Genomic DNA, 17711 nt, shown 5'->3' with positions numbered 1-17711 from the left:
AGAGTTACAGGTTATGTTTTACTTCTTTTTTTCCCTCTGGTGCAAATTACTGACCTCTGTCATCATTTTAAGTGGGGGAACTTGCACAATCGGTGGCTGACTAAATACTTTTTTGCCCCACTATATATTAAAAATATTCTTTGTACATTATAATTTGAGCCTTTGGCTGTATGTGAGGGTGTGTCCGACTCCGGCTCTCTTACAGAGTTTGTTAAGAAGGCTACTTTTTCCTGCATTCGTAGCTCCCGCGATCACCACCTGGACCCCGCTGCGAAGCCGCTCGCCCCGTCTCTCGTCCTTCAGGTGTCGCTCAATCTCCGCTTGCAGATCACATACTGACACGTCCACTATGAGGGGATCAGCACAGACACAGAGGCATTATAAAATACATTGCTGTCCTCTTTTTCCTTAAAACTCTTCGATGGACAAAGTACTTCACTCAAATTTTGGCCACTTTGAAGGTAAAAATGAACACAATGTCAGATAAATCTTTGCAGGTGGAAAAGCAAAGTATTTATACCACCTTTCCTATTTTTGAAAGTCTATTATTAAGTCTATTATTATTTTCCGCTCTGTGGCATGAGCCAACATTAGTCACCACCAAAACAAACACCCGTTCCCAGGCTTTGTGCTCAAATCTCAAAACATTTGAGACTTATGAAAGAATCTGGCAGTGCCAGACGACCGGCGACACTCACAGGGGAGGTCGCTCCCTCTCAGGTCTGCTGAGAGGATAGGAAACCCAGTCGGGCCGCTGACGGCACTCTTCCTGGGAGTAGGCTTGTTTTTGAAATGCCTCAACTGCCCTTCTGGCCGTCCTCTCAACACATCCTAAGAAAATGACCCTCGGAAAAATTGCCACTTAGAGCTCATAACAGGAAGAGCAGTCGGACTCCTCTCTCCCTTTAACCCCTTTAAACCCCAAAGCATGACTGCCCTGTTGCTGTTTCGCAAAGGTCAAAGTGCACAGGTACCTCGGTTCAAGACCCCGTCCTCAATGAGCTCATCCTCGCTGAAGTCTATGAAGGCCTCGACGTGGGCCAAACACTGTGAAGACACAGGGAGGGGAGGGGTGAAATCAGGGAGCTAAAGCTCAACTCTTTCAACGACTTAAGCATAACATTTCTGGAGGAGTCTTACAAAACTGAAGCTACTTTTTCTATTTTTACTGCAAAGCTTATTTACATGAAATGTGACACCAGGCCAGAAAAATACACGACAGAGAGCAGATCGCTGTGCCTGCAGTGATGCAGTGATGTCATTCAGAAACAAGCCTGTAAGTCACTGATATCACTCAATGTTTGTCCTCTAAGTTCAGTTTGAAGGTAAAAGCAAGAAGAAGCTCTCTCCTTTTGAGCCGTCCAGTTATTCACGTCACTTATCTGCAGATATGAACATAAATGCCTTTTGTTCAGTCTTTCTGTAGGTTTGCTTCACTGCCAGATTTAAGCTCAGGAATAGCTCTGTATAGAGAAAAGCTTCAGCATTTCCACCAAGATCAGTATCTTCACTGACACTGTGGAACATAAACACAATAGCGGTATAGCTCCAGAAAAACAGGAAGCATCAGATTCCCATAGTTGAATCAATTTATAAATGTGGGAAACCTATGGTTAAAAAAGCCGCATTGTTTAGTGTCAAATGCAGGTTTGACCTCCACCAACATGAACATATAGGATACTTTTTTTATTAGCAATCTTCTCAGAAATGCGCGTCCAAAATAAAGCCGTGTTTTAAAAGCTTCTGGGAACCGAGCTCAGCAGCTGCCAACAAGCAAATTAAGAAGGTTTTCTCAGGGGAGAACACCTGGACCGGCTGGTCAGGTCTGGTGCCAAAGTATTGAAAGACCAACGTTTTATGCTTTTCAAAACAGGTCAGAGTACAAAAGGGCTTGGCCCACATCCAGCGAGTTCAAGTGTTCATCCGCGGTCAGCGACCTTCTCCTGTGAGCTGCCTCCGCAAAACGCCAACAAAAACCACGATCAGGTCAGGATTACACAAACGCACGGCAACACGTCAGTGTCCTTTAACTTTGGGCTCGACTCACAAGGACTTCTTTATCATTTTGGACTGCATGCATCAACTCAACCACAAATGAACATCGTTGCTTTTTAAATCTTTAGAAATAATAAAGCAAAATAAGGCACCGAGCTACAGTATCGGAGCAAAAACGGTCTAACCTGGGATTTAAATTTGCGTTCATTTCTCCCAACCTGAGCTACACCTACTGATTTATGACACACACAGGATACTTCACACAGATAAGAAGAACAATACCGCTGCACGTACTGTATCATGCTTTTATTCGACCGTGGTCATTTTCAGATAAACGTTAGCCATGCTTCAGACGTTCAGTAAACACTGCAGCAGGTTTTAACCACTTTTCTAAAACAACAGATGTGCCGCTTTGTCTGCTCACTAATATCACACTTTTCCTCAGGAAATAAAAATCTTAACACAGGTCTGATGCCACGAATGCTAAAAATTACAGTTTTTTTTATTTTTCTCTGGAAAGTGAATCACATCACTGATCCGAGGAAACGCTGCCGTTACTCACTCGACCGCTGCTGACTCTCCTGTCTGAGCATTTTATCCGTATCTGTGAGAAATGTTCAATCATTTAAAAAAGTTATTAAGACTTTAGAAACCTTCTGTTTAACTGTTACGCTGGCTGATTGGATTCATATGATTTTCTTTTAATTCCATGTCTGTGAGGTCAAACTGAACTGACTTTAATATTTTAAAAGTACTTTGTGTACATGTGCCCTGGAAAGACTATCACTTTGAATCCAAGCATTGAACAGAAACACACGGACTGCAGCAACTTGAAAACAGGAAGCCTCAGACTCCCATAGGTTGCTGCATCAACACTGCAGTCTTGGAGGTACAAAAATGCATTGTGTTGGTACGAAGCAAGTGAATCCCGACCTACAGCACAGTCCGGACAGGTTCTTTCCTGAGTTTCTTCTGGGAAAACTCCAGAAGTTCCCCTCGTTTCAGGTGCCAAGCTAACTCAGAATGAGTTAAAACAGATGCTTTCTGTTTGTGCAGAGACGCGAGGAGGAGAGACCGGGTGTCAAAGCTGCTGCATCCAGTCCAGCTGAAGACCGGAGCAAGTTTAGGATTTTCTTGTAGGCGGCAGAATTCATGGTTTCAGCTCCAGACCATCACACGACCACCACCAGGTTTGACTGAATCGCTGCGTCAGTTTTTCAATTCAATGCAATTCAGCTTTATTTATACAGGCGCCTCAACGTGCTTTATATTGTAAGGTAGACCCTACAATAATACACACAGAGGAAAACCCAACAACATCAGAGCAAGCACTTTGGCGACAGTGGGGAGGAAAAACTCCCTTTTAACAGGAAGAAACCTCCAGCAGAACCAGGCTCAGGGAGGGGCGGAGCCATCTGCTGTGATTGGCTGGGGCGACGTGGATGACCTCAAATACTCCAAAAAGTCCAGCTTTTGACTCATCAGGATATGTCCTCAATTTATTTTCCCACATGAGCCCTGCAGCTCTCTAGATGTTCTTCCTCCTGGATGAGTCGTCGATGTGAGTAATTTTGGTCGGCCGGTCACTCCTGGGTTGCTCCCCACAGCTGAAAGATGATGCTCTGCGACTCTTTCCAAGCTGACTTTGTTTCTCAGCAGTTTCTCTTTCAGATCTTTTATACTACTTCATTTTCTCTCGATTCAACAGGTCCGGCAGGTGTAAATGAATTAAATATGTATGTGTGACACAGAAATAACTAAAACATCATGAAAACGGGCAAATACTTCTTCAAGCCAGCTGCTTTTCTACCAGAGGACGTACCCGTTTCAGTCTGTCGCTCCAGTCCTGATACAGGCGTCCCAGTTCGCCTGACATCTGTCTAAGAGCCTGCCTCCTCTGGGCCTCTGTCTCAGCGTGGATCAGATCCCCAAGCCCCTCCACCTATGAATCACACACCATATGTTACATATATCCTTATACTGGAATGTTTAATGTGTACACATCCTTTCTGTCTCCTGTCATAACAAACGTTTCTCCCTATAAGTTTAAAATAAAGTGAAAAATTCAATAATTTCCAAATCATTAAAAGAGTATTTAAACACAACATATCAAATGTTAAAAGTTAGAAATGTCATTGTTATTATTTTTTAACATAACACAACATAACTAATAATTTTTTGGTTTTGATGAAGCCGACATCTTTCACAAACAGCCCTTTCTGGCTGAGGCGTATATAAATATATGTAATGCAGCCCATTGAATACGCAGATGTGGGTCTTCAGGCCTGTTCAGCACCCAGAGTCTGGCTGCTGGGATACGTGCAGAACCCATTTTGGCGCCCACGATTTCCAAAAACATATCTGCAAACTTTAACGTGTCCCATCATCTTTTCCAACACCAATTTTAAAATGAATTGTGTTCACTGACAACAGTTTTCAGAAGTGGTGCGGGCTGTTTCATCAAGTGTTTTTCCCTTATTATGTCCATTAGGTGTTATCTACAGGAAAGTGCATCCTGCTGCTGTTTAGAGAGGGATGTCGCTGCCACAGCTTAGACACTGATGCCAAATTCCTTTCAGCACCAATAAAACTCATCTTATCTGAAAGTCCTGCGAGCGTTTGGCTCATCTGCTATTTTACTTTTCCTCTCAAAACAGTCCGTTAAAAACTTTATTAAATTGTTCGTACGTGTTATTCATATCCAATGTCCTGTGTGAGGTTAATATATTGGTTTTTACGCTTCACAGAAAATCCAAACGGACTTTTATTAATGCTTCAGGCTGTATATTAAAAAACATCTACAGAGGCCCAGTTGTTGCATTAATGCGGGAATATCAGACAACTCAATGAAATAAAATCGCCAAAGGGCAAAATACGCAAAAGGAGAAGTTGTCCCTGTTTACATTTCATGCATATGAAATCCCCGAACAGCCGCTATAATAACTCTAGATGCACAACAATGTGTTTTACACATTCCTCTCCACTCGCCTCCGTTAAACCGAGTTTCCCTGCTTGAAAAGCTCTCCGCGTGAACTCCCCCGCTTCGGCCGGCCTCAAGCCAGGCACGCTTCCTGAAAAACACACGTAAACACAAATATGAAGAAATGTATGAGACGTGTGTGCACACAATGCACACACTGAGGACAAAACATAAGGTCAATGACTCATGCAGAGAGCAAAAACAGGCACAACTACAGGTTAAGTAGGTTCATTGTTTTCTCAGACACTTTGCAAATCTCATCAGGAGAGACAATAGTGAGTGCAAAACCAAACGTGGGTCACCGTCTCCTGATTACAGACATTTTACCCGACTGATCTCACCGACACGCTCGGTGTTTTTGGTTTCCAAATGAAGGCAACAATTTTATCTGAATGAACCTTGAAAACAAAGGTAATGTAATATTAAATATTCCTCCCTGCTTAGAAAAAAAACACCTTACAGCACATAAACTCTCTGCTTTGTACAATGCTGCCCCCTGGGAGGTCAACAGGAGAACTGCAGTAAAAACATCAAGCACAGGAGGACTGTCACGCTTGCCACAGCGCATATTAAAAGTATCTCAGACGCGGCGATGCATGCGTCAGTTCTCTGTTTTAAGTCGCAGTGATGGATGGCCGCCTGACTCCAACAGATATCGTACTTACGGAGGCTTAGAGCTCAGGAAGCTACAAAGACTCAAACTTCAAAACGCTCTTCAAAGGGACGGCTGCATCTCAAGTCTGGATATGTTTGCTTGTCACATTAAATTATATCAAGTTTTTTAAAACATTATACTGAGAATCACATCTTACCAAGAGCCTGTAAGACAGCAGTAACGACAGCGGGACCTCCGTGGATATGGAACTCCACGCTATCTTCTCCGGAGAAGCTACGAGGAGCTGATGAAACAAACAAAGGAATAACAACACTCTGTGCATCCTTTAGTTATTTAAATATGTAAAGAGAACTGAAGTGAATAACAGGCAGGACGTGAGATGCTGGAAAGATTTATTACTGGTTTTAGATCAAACACAGCAGCTATGGTTGTGGGTTAGTGAGAAATGACGTGGTTTTACCAAACTCTGTCATGTTGTTTAGAGAATGTGTCCCACCGTTAAAGCAGCCACCGCTCTATTTCCACCGTTTAGCCTCTACACGCTATTTCCAAACGATGCAGTGAAAAACCTTATTTCACGAGTGGAAAACATTCGAGGCAGATGCTCCACTTCTCAGGCGTAGACCTTCCACCAAAGTCAGTCCAAGCTCAGGTCGTGTTCAGAGAAATGGGGGAAAAAACTAAACAAAGAACTACGTCTCAGACTCAGTTAGCATGTTTGGTTTGCATGGCTGCATCTGCCAAACACAAGCCTTCTGCGACAATGTGCTTTAGGCAGATGAGACCAACAGCATCTTAGCACAAATACTTCAGCACAGTGATGGAGTGATGAAGGTTTGGGCTTGTTTTACAGCCTTGTGGCTTAATAAATAGCCACAAACATCAGTGAACTGAAGCACATTTGAAAAGAAGAGTGAGCCTATAATCCTCCACAACAATACTTCAAGCTATTGCTGCTAAATGGGGTTCTACCAGTTCCTGAATCATGGAGTGTAGTTAGTTTTTCACACACTGCTTCTGTATTTTGGCTTAGCATCCCAACCGCACCCACCCTCTCCTCTTGTTGGTACCCAGGACTTAGAAGAAACTGCTGATCCTCTTTGAGGCCTTTCCCAAACCGCAGCATCAATCAAGATCTTTGCTCGCTCCATCCATCATCCTGTTTCAATAAGCACTGTTTAATCAGAACTAAGGTGTGGTCCCTGCCTGAGGAATAACGACACTGTGTAATACATCATAAGGCATTATTCATCTCAGGTTGTATTTACCTACTTTTATTGCCTGGCAAACACTACATCGTTTTTATATTGTGTGCTGATATGTAAAACAATAACACTGGCTGAGGGAATACTTCCTTTTTATCATAATTAAGTACGAGTCTGTCTACATATCTGGGACATGCTGATAAACCTTTGGACATGGATGTAACTTATGTGCTTCTAAACAAAAACATATCCACATCCTCATATTCTCAGACAAAAACAGAGAAGAACAAAATGTTAGAACGGTCCAGTGGAACTGACCTGGAAACCACAGGACGAGCCCACGGTCCAGCACTTCTGTGGAGCGGGGGTCTGTGATGCTGCGTAACAGGGCGGTGCGTGGAGGGGGCAGACGCTGCGTGAACCCAGCCATACACCTCAGGGCTGTAGCTGAGGCGGGACCGCTGACACGTACCACTGCCACTCCGCACCTGCCGTGCCCGGACGACAGCGCAAAGATGGTGTCAGCATCAGCCAGTGCAGCTGGGGCTCCATCACAGGTAGAGGAGAGGAGCCTGTAGGGTGGAGCTCCACGGCTGGAAATAAGAAAATGACTGATTCATACTATAACATGTTCTACATTTTGTTTTCAGTTATTATATCTCTATTATATTATTTAAACTCAAAATCAAAGTTATAAATGAGCACTTAAATAAACAACACTGTAAGTTAAGTTAGTGTAACAACAAGCATTAAACTTGAGTGGGTAAATAATGAAAAGTGCCCAAAGAAATCTATATTTTAATTGCACTATTTTGCTTCTGTGAATGCAGCCATAAAAATAAAGACATGAATTTGACATAGAGGCCGGGAAACAGAACGAACCTCATCCTGACTGTGTGCACAGCAGCTCTCCATATCCCACCACACACGGGCCGCAGCGGCAGCATCAGTATGAGACACCAAACGTTTCATTTATTTGCCGCTTCTCCTACAGACCGACACCCAACACATTATTTCCACTTTGCTTCTTTTCAGTTAACGTCGGAGTGTCTGTGAAGCTAATGTTAGCTGCTAAATCCGGACATTCACTCTTTTGCGTCTTATCTTATGTTATATTAAAGTATAATTTACACACTCATCCCACTCGTGACTTTTCCTTCCCATCTTTCAGTCACATTTATGTAGCTCCTCCCACTCTTGATTTCGATTGGTTAGCGTTTCTCACAACGACAGCAGATTAAGCACTCCCGTTTGTTCGACGCTTGTCAATCTATCTTAAGCCACGCCCATCGTACGCTGAAAATTCGGTCCGTGTGACTATTTCAAATATGATCGTTCCGGGATCAAAGGTCTGATTTTCAGCCTTTTTTGTTGTTTTATATCACGTTAAACAAATACATCCATTTAAACATTAAAATATAAAATGTTGGTTATTTTGTGGAAGGAATCTGTTTGACAGTAATCTTTTGTCCCCCCACAAAAGTAGCTTTGCATGAAATAAAGCATGAAAATAACTCTTGTTGTCTTGTTTAACTTGAAATTGTGTTGTGATATTTACAAATCTTCCTCTAATATGAAGGGATTTTATGTGATTTAGGCCACAAAAAGGTTTATTAACACTGTCATTGGTGTACATCGATCATTGCTGCAAATTCCAATGTTTTACTTTTTGTGTATGTAGCTAATATCGTTCTTATTGCGGCTATAAACGTTTCACTTTTTATCACTACTGGTTTTTTTTAAACTTATGTTTACATGAACTCAAATGACTAACTCAGTGATGCACCTGCTATCAAAGGATCTACTGTTTGTGTGATGTACGTGCCAACATGTCTGTCACCTTTGTTTTGTGGTTAGTATATGGAAAAAGGAGGATGTAAAATTCAGTTCAGGACAGACCACAGTTTGTTTTACTGCCAATTTACTTACCAAATCATCAAAGACTGGGGGAAACACCTCTGGCACATTATGCAGAATGCACATGTTAACCAGGAAACAAATCAGCAGTCAAGTTTTGCTTTTTTCAGCACAAGGTGGAAGGTATTCCTTAGTGTGTGAGAATCAACAGCAGTGCAAACAGGGTTATTCTTACAGCACTACTATTTTTAATTTATTTCAAATGATAAGTTTTACAGTATTTGTTTAGATTGTGTTCTGTCTATTAAAACTAACAGTGCTTTGATCTGTGGTTCTTCATAGACTACATAAATGCGTGCATGTAACAGAATATAAACAGAGACTGTGTGCATCAGTGTGTGTGTGTGTGTGCGTGTGTGTGCGTGTGTGTGCGTGCCCCACTGCAGCGTCTTGCAGCTGTCATCCCAGAGAGTGGTGAGTAAGCAGAATTTGTGCTCACAGATGAGATGCTTCTGAGCCATACGAGGGGGCGGGCTGCCAGCCTGCCTCTGTAGCCGCACAGTGAACCACGGCCTCCAGGAGGGACGACCAAGATGATAGATTGTGTACACGGTGAAGAGGCATGGCCCAAGGCCTGGGAGCAATCTTTAACCTGGGATCTAAATAATTTATAGACTGCTCAGTGTGTGCACAGAGCATGACAGCTGCCACCTCACAGCTGCTGAATACAGTCCAAACAGAGACAGTTACCTCTCAGCCCCGATTATGATTCCAGGTTATGAAATGATCTTTGTCTACAACGATAGCTGTGTTCACCTTCCTTGCACACACAAGCACTCCTAACATATGCTTTAGCAACTCCCCCACAGGTTGAAAAGGGGCAGACATAGTAATTTAAGACAAAGCACATATTTTACCTGCAGAGGATCATCGGACTCGCTCTGCTGTAACAACATTTATTTTGAGGGCCGTGTGTCTCTTTAGGGTGGAGGACTGCTCTTTGCTCTCTTTTCAAGACAGTGTGACCATGTAAACTGGCCTTAGCGATACAGTGATGGAATGACCAAGCTTATTAAGCAGCAAAGCAAACATTACACAGCCCCACGCCGTGTTTACTGTAGAGTGTTTGACTGAGAAGCGATATTACCGGTAGCCACACCCAAGTGTCACTAAAAATTTAATCCATGAAGATATTTTTTGCACAGCTTCTTCAGTTTTCCCATCATAGTCAAAGAAGAGTGATAGTCTATGAAAGGATTATCAAAGGCGCGCACATTAAAAGCACCAGATCATCTGATTGGGCATCTTGCCTGTGAAGTAATGTCATCACTGTGAAAACCATGCATTTTGAATGAGTTTTCCTTTAATGTAGCCATTTGGATTCTATTTTTGGCCTCGATCTGCAGCCTGCGAGGTGATAAAAATACACTTCTCTCAGAGATGGAGGAACCGCTACTACATGCATGCATAAAATGATCCTAACAGACAGATTTTTTAAATTCCTACAGCGTGCGTGGTGCGGGTTTGTTACATTTAACAGTTTTGGCAATGTAATCTGAGACAACAATCAGTCAGCGACCGTGAAGGTGCATGTGTGTCACACAGCCCCCTCCATCCACCCCTCCCTCTCTTTGTCCCTCCTCCTGTAGTGGTTGGAGGAGCGCTCTCCATCTAACCGCGCATCCTGCTCCAGAGTACCACCAGGATGATCCGCCGCTGCGCCAACGCCAACAACCTTCACTTCACTTTCATTCTCATTTAACCCCCACGCTACACCCATGCTTTGCCTTCCTCTTGAGATGCGACACCGCTGCACGATTTCCCGGAGAATACCTTTATCCTCAGTCGCTCCTCGCTGATAGAGAGCATGCCCGACACGGGGACGGCAGCGGCGGGCGCTGCTGCAGCCGGGGCGGCCGCCGGTGGCGCGACCACCTCCGGGGACGGCCCCGAGAGTTCCCGGCACCGACACCGAGCGCCGCAAGGAGACGCAGAGAGGCCGGATCCAGGCTCGGCTCCGCCACAGACCTCCTCCGGCGTGCTGGGTGAGTGAGAGGAGGCGGAGGGGAAGGACAGGTGAACGCGACGCTGTTGGAAAACGAGACAAGAGGCGCACTGCCGTCGCGCACCTCGCGGTGGCACGGTTCTTTTGTCTCCACGAGGGCGTCCCAAAATCAACACCTGGTCAGGCAGCAGGCCTGTAAACGATGGCTCTGACTGGCATTTCGTGCTGTTTCCAAAATTCACTGCTGTGATAATAGGTGTTCAGGAAAAATGGCCACTTTGGCACATCCGAGTTATGACCTTCTGGTCGGTTATTGTCTGTTTAGCCCATTAGCCTGCCTCCTGATATGAGCCCATTTGTTCCCTCTGGGCAGCTGTTGTTGTCCATACTATCCTCACACGCAGCTCACGGGCCTTGATTGGCTGATAGTTAGCCTATTTTTATTGAAGGGGGTTCTCTCTTGTCAGTCATCTCCTCTGGTTTAAGGTTGTTTACCTTCGAGATCACTTTCCTCGGGATTTCCGAACTATTGCAGGTGGACTGCACTATTGCACACCGCGTCGTGCACCTCAGTGTCAGTTTCCATGCTATTGGACAGACTCGAGGACAGGTGCATGTTTAATCTGCTTTGAGCTCGCAGTGTTTGCCTTTTCTCGGTTCACACCTCCTCACATTTCATTGTATTTTGGTCTCCGGTGCTGTTCTTGTATTGGAGGCTGCAAGAAAAAAGTACATCATAAAATCGACTTTTCCCTCCTTCTTCTTTACAAAGGATAATCAGAACCAGCCTGCTTCATGTTAATACTCCGTGCCTGTGACGGTGGATTTGAACAGCCCATATCTTAGTTGTCTCTTTGCAAGATTTACAAGTCAGGCTATTTTTGGATCAGACCACAATATTAGCTGGGACAGGGAGCCTCAGCTGCCAAGGCAGGATTGTTTTCCTGCATGCGGGGTGCAGAGACAGCCTCTGTGCCTCCTGAGTGCTGCTGCAGAGTGATGCAGTGGAGCAGTAGGCTGTCAGCAGATGAGACCTTCTTTCCACTCTTGGTCGAGGTAATCTGAGCAGGCAGCTGCCGAATGGAAGAGCAACCTGTCATCCAGTTGAGAGGGTGGCACCCAGTGGTCCTTGAATGGGTTACAGGCTGTTGGAGGGCCAGTGAAATGGAGATGAGTTCAACTTTACGGTGGCTCGACTAGCTAGAGGCAGCGCCGGGGCAAAGAGAAGAAACTAGGGCTTTAAGGCTGGCTAGACACACATGTGTAGGACAAATCTAAATAGTGTCAAGTATGCAGAGCTGTGCAGAAAGCATTGAATGCTTGATCAGACGTCTAACACTGTGTTTTTAATCTTTAGGTCAGAGGAATCCCAGTTTCATTCAGATGTTGGCTTTATTTGACTCGATATGGTTATTAAGTTTAATGAAAGAAGAGATGAGTTTATAGAAAGTCCCCGTGCTTCCCACAGTGCAGGGACAGTAACTTAACAGCAGACATAATAGCCCAATGCTTCCAAAGGTTTCTGTGACATGAACTAGGCTGTGAGATGTTTATAGTTCCCATCTGTGCTCGAGAATATTATGTGTAGAAATAAACATCAACATGCGTGGCAGGTGGTGTGGTGGTTAGCACTGTTGCCTCACAGTAAGGAGGTGCTGGGTTTGAATCCAGGTTTGTCCTGTTTTGTTTGCACATTCTGTCAGCGTGGGTTCAGCCTGGTGAATCTCAGGACGCGAGCGAGCGATTGGTGACCTGTCCAGCGAGCTCGCATAGCCTGAATTAAATAAGCATAAGATCATAAATGGATGGTTAAACTTCAAAACCATCTACAGTGTGGGAATCTACATGAAAACAGATGCTTTTGTGTAATAGTTTCGCCCAGCATTACAGAAACACGCATGTAGAGATGCAAATAGTGGGAAAGGATTTTCAGCACATCTGGCTCTACTATTACACCTGCAGTCGTTCAGTGAATCAAGACTGTTTCACCGATAGCAGCGATGATGAAATGATGCAGTGACGTTTCCATGAAGCAGTTCTTAAAGGGGTAGTTCACCACGAAATCCAGGGTTTTTCCTCTGAGCTGTGCTGCTGTTTATCGACACTGTTTCTGCTGTGAGCTCCCAGTGTTGGAGTTATCAGAGATGTCTGCTTTCCCTTAAATATGATGGAGCTATCTTCGAGAATGTGAACTGTACCGCTGTGCAGAAGCAAGGGTGCTTTCAACCGTGAGGAGGGGCTCGCGCTCATGGCAGTGTGACACTATGTAAACATTAATGCTGCTGCCCTAAGCTGAGCTTAAATTTCAGCTTGCTGCCAGCTTCCATCAGCTGTTAGGTGAGAGAAACTCGTTCCTACGTGAAGGTTTGTGTATTTTCTTTGAGTAACTGGTTCAGGATTTCTGAAAAGAGACACTGCTGCAGAGTTTTATGTATTTTTCTGCAGATTTGCAATTTTGTTCTCCTATTTTTATATAAAAGTTGAAATAACTATAAGATTTTGGAGTGACCTGCCCCATTTACTTATAATAAATACTTGTTAATTATATACACAAAGGGAAAAGCCTTGAGGCCAATAGCTCAGGGGTGTCCAACTGTCCTGCAGGTTTTAGATGTGTCCTTGATCCATCACAGCTGATTTAAATTGATAATTGACCTCCTCAACATGTCTTGAAGTTCTCCAGAGGCCTGGTAATGAACTAATCATGTGATTCAGGTGTGCTGACCCAGGGTGAGATCTAAACCCTGCAGGACACCGGCCCTCGAGGCCTGGAGTTCGACACCCCTGCAGTAGCCACTGTGTTTTTAGAGAACCAGCTACATTTTTTGTCCTAACGTTCTCCTTTAGTTTGGTGCATAAACAACATGCATGCTTACGAAACTCATAATCACTCACATCTGTCACAAACTACGAAATCAAAACAACAACCCGCTGTCAGTAGTTACTGCAGCAGTAACTCCTTCCTGTGTCTGTTCTCCTGCATGGGTTACGAAAAAGAGGCTCTGGGACTTCAGTGGGATTACTACGATATCACATAACGCCCTCGCACGTGTCAGTGTCAGTCAGCGAGCAAAGCACAAGGGCAGGGTGACTTCTTCGTGCAGCCGGGGTCTTGGTTGTGCTCTGGAACCGAAAGGCTCGGATGCTCGATTGTCTCCGTGCCTCCACCGTATTTTGCTAATCTCTCCCACCGCAGCAGACTGGAATGACTTTGATCCTCGCAGCCATCCTCCTTTGTAGCCTCAAAACTCAAAAGCCCGCGTCTCAAGGATTAATTAGACACCCAACGTTAACGCCTCAGCAATTAGTTTGTGTTCCCTCTGAGGCCAGTGTTGATAAGATTTGTTATGGAAATTAGGCCATGCAATTTGTGGTTTAGGATTAAGGACACATATGTGCTGAGGTTATTCCTGCACTGATAACAGTTCACTTTTTTCACGGTGCAGTTAAAAGCTTCTTTTGACCCAAAACACCAGTTAGTGGATTGTAGATGTGGATGTTCTTCATAAATTAGCCCAAAACTTGGGAATAAAAATGTAACTTTGTGATCACTGTGTGATCCTTTGATGTAAACTCTAAATACATTTGACAATAAGTTCACAGGTGATAGTCCGAAACCATCCTTGGACCCCTGCTTCTTTCTGCAACTCGAGTCTGATCCAGTGGGGAGACTGGAGCGGCCCATTTCTATCCCTGTAAACTTGTCTGACCTCGTCCTCATGAGAACAACATTAAGCAGTCACCCGTGCACTCTTTGCCAGAGCGCCGCTCTCTCTGTATCTCCGGCTCTCTCGCCTCTTCAGCGAGCTGAATGCCTCAGCTTTGCCTCAGACAGATTTAGTCAGGTTGAGTGTCACACAGGCTGCTTTAAATACAGCAGCGTGAGGGGAAAGCATCCCACTGAACTTCCTAAAAGAAGAGCTGCTTTTCACAGCAGCGGCAGACGAGCCTCTGCTTTTGTGCCCTCCCACGGCTTCGTAATGAAAGGGCTGATGAATGTCGTGCAGTATGATATAATGACACATGTGTTGTGCCTAATGACTCTGAACTTAATGTCTCTCTTGCATCTGCCTCCTCGCCTGTGTCCCCCGATATTCATCGCACGCTCCGCAGAGATGTATTTCCTGTTCCTCCCTCTTTCCTCGCCTTCTGGTGTAAGCGCTGAGCTGCACATTAGCTGCATTAGCAGTCAAGGAAAAAAGCCTCTGTGTGGGGTGACCTTGCTGCTGTAGCTTTATCAGCCTTTCCCCGACACGTCACACGCACAGCTGACTGATCGCTTTGGCGACTATAAAATGAAACGGCCCGCTCTTTAGACGAGCTTCTTGCCTTCAAATTGTGAAGTCAAGCTGCCGACCAGATGATATTAAACACTGCAGTTAATGCTGCAATGATTTTCTGTCGATGGTGACAGCGGGGGTGTGTTTGTGGGGACAGTGGATCTTTGTGTGTGCCAGAAAAATGTCAGACTACAAAGCATCCCTGTGAGTTCCAACAAAGGGAGCTTCCCCAGATTGCTAAAGGAGCTGAGCTGAGCACAGGTCTTAAATTTGGCATAAGGAGATGAACCGAGTTATCCATGCTGACTGTTCACTGAACAGATCTATTTTCTCAATTTATTCTGATCATGCAAACCTGCGGTGTCCAACTCCAGGCCTCGAGGGCCGGTGTCCTGCAGGTTTTAGGGTCAACGCACCTGAATCAGATGATTAGTTCATCACCAGGCCTCTGGAGAACTTCAGGACACTTTGAGGAGGTCATTTAGGTAAAGATCAAGGACTCGTCTAAACCCTGCAGCACACCGGCCCTCGAGGCCTGGAGTTGGACACCCCTGATGTAAACAATATACAGAAAGTCATTTAGCAAAAAAACTATACAAGATAAAGCAAAATACCCTCTAACTATTCTCAGTTTACATATCCAAAAGCATTGGGAAGAAGTGCACACTTATTTAATTCCATCCTTGTCCATAATCTGTCAGCAATAGACATATTTCTAATAACACTGACTATTAAACTGCTTAAAATACAAATTATTATCATATTATTTAATTTTAACAACTCATAACTCCACACATTAAAGCCAATGACCTCCAGTTGTGGAGCATTCACTGTAAAATCTGAATAAGAACGAAGCAGCAACTTACTGAACCGAGACATTTACTTTTCCTCTTCTGTGGAGTTCCTCTTTTTGAAGTGCTTTATGTTTGGACATTGTTTTAACTCCACACTCAAACTGTTCCACACACAGAAACACAAAAACGTTCCCTGATAGCCGCACGTTCACAGCTAAAGTCGGAAAAATGACTTAAAAGCACCTTAAATGATAAGTTGCTATAAGTCTTTAGTGCACTGGCCTGATGACGCAGCCGTCTTTGCTCTGATTCTGCACTGCATGAAAGGAACAGCATCATTATTGGACCTTCGTGACAGGATGACTTTATGATGGACCTGAGAAAACAGATTGTTTCTGTTTCTTTTTTCTAACGCAGGCTTTCGGAGGTGTCCTTTAAATATGTGTGCTGGTTTTACTGGCCCAGCCCCCAGTAGGTCATACTGGGACCAGCCCATGAGCTAAAGTCAGTAATATGAACTGAAACATGAACTAAAGAAAATCTAAAACAAACCGAGAGCGATCTGCTGTGATGAACTTGGTCAGTGTGACCCCGCCCTTGGTCAGTGTGACCCCGCCCTTGGTCAGTGTAGTCCCGCCCTTGGTCAGTGTGACCCCGCCCTTGGTCAGTGTGACCCCGCCCTTGGTCATTGTAGCCCCGCCCTTTGCCAGTGTAGCCCCGCCCTTGGTCAGTGTGGCCCCGCCCCCACCTTCTTGTTACCTGCATGTTGGTTGCTTTTTCTAAACTGCAGAGATGCTCCAGAACACACAAACTTGTGTTATCAGGCTTCCTGCTGCGTAGGTGTTTGTGTGTATCCAGCAACATTAGATGATATGTTTTAGGAAGTTACAGATAATTTCCCAGAGCTGCGATAAACCGTCTGTCTTGCCAGCAGTGATTCACTTGCCCTACATTCTCAAGTTTTTAATGGCTTAATCATATCCTCCATAATGCCTCTTTGCTTCTAACCAATCGACTTCGAAAACTCCATTCATGGCCTCTGGAAGTTTACACTCCATTTATAGCCATGAAGATTATCGTTCCTGCACGCAGAAAACGATAATGCACACTCCAGAGCTTAATGCGCGTGAGGCGCGCAGAGCTGCTGGTGTTGCCCGTCCGCCTGTTTGTGTGGAAGCAGTGACACAATGCAGAAACCTTATCAGCGGGTTTAGGCTCCACTCTGTGATCAAAGCACGGTCCTGTGCAGGCTGATAGCTCGTTCCTGAAAGGAAAAAACAGAAATACGAGGACTGAGAGGAGTTGGGTCAGCGCACCCTTTATCCTGTGCGACTGCACTGACTAGGCCTGGATTTGATTCCCTTCTTTTTTCATCAGTTGCTAAGCAAAGCCAGGAGAAATCCAGTGACCATGGTGAAGAATGCTGTTTCCTGTCGCAGTCGTAGGAATCCGCTCTACATTAGCTGCTCCGCAGTGTCCACAAAGACCAAAGGTTCGTCAGAGCGTCGTGTATGACTCACCAGGGAGGGATGCTCTTTCTCCTGAAGCTCATAACCGGACATATCCGTGTCAGTGTTAGCACGGAGACAGTTTTAAAGCACAGTAATGTTGGTTCTTGTCCTATTTATCACTCACGGTTCTCAGTAAATACCCTCCTGTGACTCGTTTTGTTTCAGCCACTAAGTTTGATTTTTTTTGTGGGTAGCGAGGTGCAATCAGTCCTCGCGCTCGTGTCCTTCACCCCTCTGAAGCAGCCTGAATGCAGACAGCGTCTGTCTGACGCACTGTCAGAAATGTTACAGCTCCCTGTGATTGCTTGTCTGGTTTTTCTTCGAGGTGCTTGTAACCCTGGTTGTCTGACGCGGCTCCGTGTGCATGTATATGATTTGGTTTCGTGTAAGGGAGACACGGAGCTAGTTTAGTGCAAATGAGGATCAGAATCAGGGTTTGTTGTTCCAAACTGAAGCAGCTGCATGTGT

The 17711-nt window shown here is 44.7% G+C and overlaps 2 protein-coding genes across 3 annotated transcripts in view; one reads left to right on the top strand and one right to left on the bottom strand.

Annotated features, from left to right (window-relative positions):
* Positions 1-8250, bottom strand: part of gtpbp3 (GTP binding protein 3, mitochondrial) — a 17065-nt gene extending 8815 nt beyond the window's left edge. Inside the window, exons 1-7 of the mRNA XM_005938559.3 lie at positions 7679-8250; positions 7115-7389; positions 5788-5874; positions 4984-5066; positions 3818-3937; positions 975-1047; positions 204-347 (exon numbers count right to left, since the gene is read on the bottom strand). Coding sequence (XP_005938621.1) covers positions 204-347; positions 975-1047; positions 3818-3937; positions 4984-5066; positions 5788-5874; positions 7115-7389; positions 7679-7743 — 847 coding nt within the window. The 5' untranslated portion in view covers positions 7744-8250. The remainder of the gene's footprint in view (positions 1-203; positions 348-974; positions 1048-3817; positions 3938-4983; positions 5067-5787; positions 5875-7114; positions 7390-7678) is intronic.
* Positions 8251-10283: 2033 nt separating this feature from the next.
* The window catches only part of ano8b (anoctamin 8b), a 40178-nt gene continuing 32750 nt past the window's right edge, over positions 10284-17711 (top strand). Inside the window, exon 1 of one of the 2 annotated variants that reach the window (XM_042227353.1) lies at positions 10284-10698. In XM_042227353.1, coding sequence (XP_042083287.1) covers positions 10521-10698 — 178 coding nt within the window. In that variant the 5' untranslated portion in view covers positions 10284-10520. The remainder of the gene's footprint in view (positions 10699-17711) is intronic. The other variant, XM_005938557.3, reaches the window with a different exon arrangement.

Source organism: Haplochromis burtoni, unplaced genomic scaffold, assembly GCF_018398535.1.
Source record: "Haplochromis burtoni strain Fernald_Lab_line unplaced genomic scaffold, NCSU_Asbu1 Contig_256, whole genome shotgun sequence".
Classification (NCBI taxonomy): domain Eukaryota; kingdom Metazoa; phylum Chordata; class Actinopteri; order Cichliformes; family Cichlidae; genus Haplochromis; species Haplochromis burtoni.
Note: the sequence above shows the minus strand (reverse complement) of the source record. Positions and strands in the feature narration are given on the sequence as shown.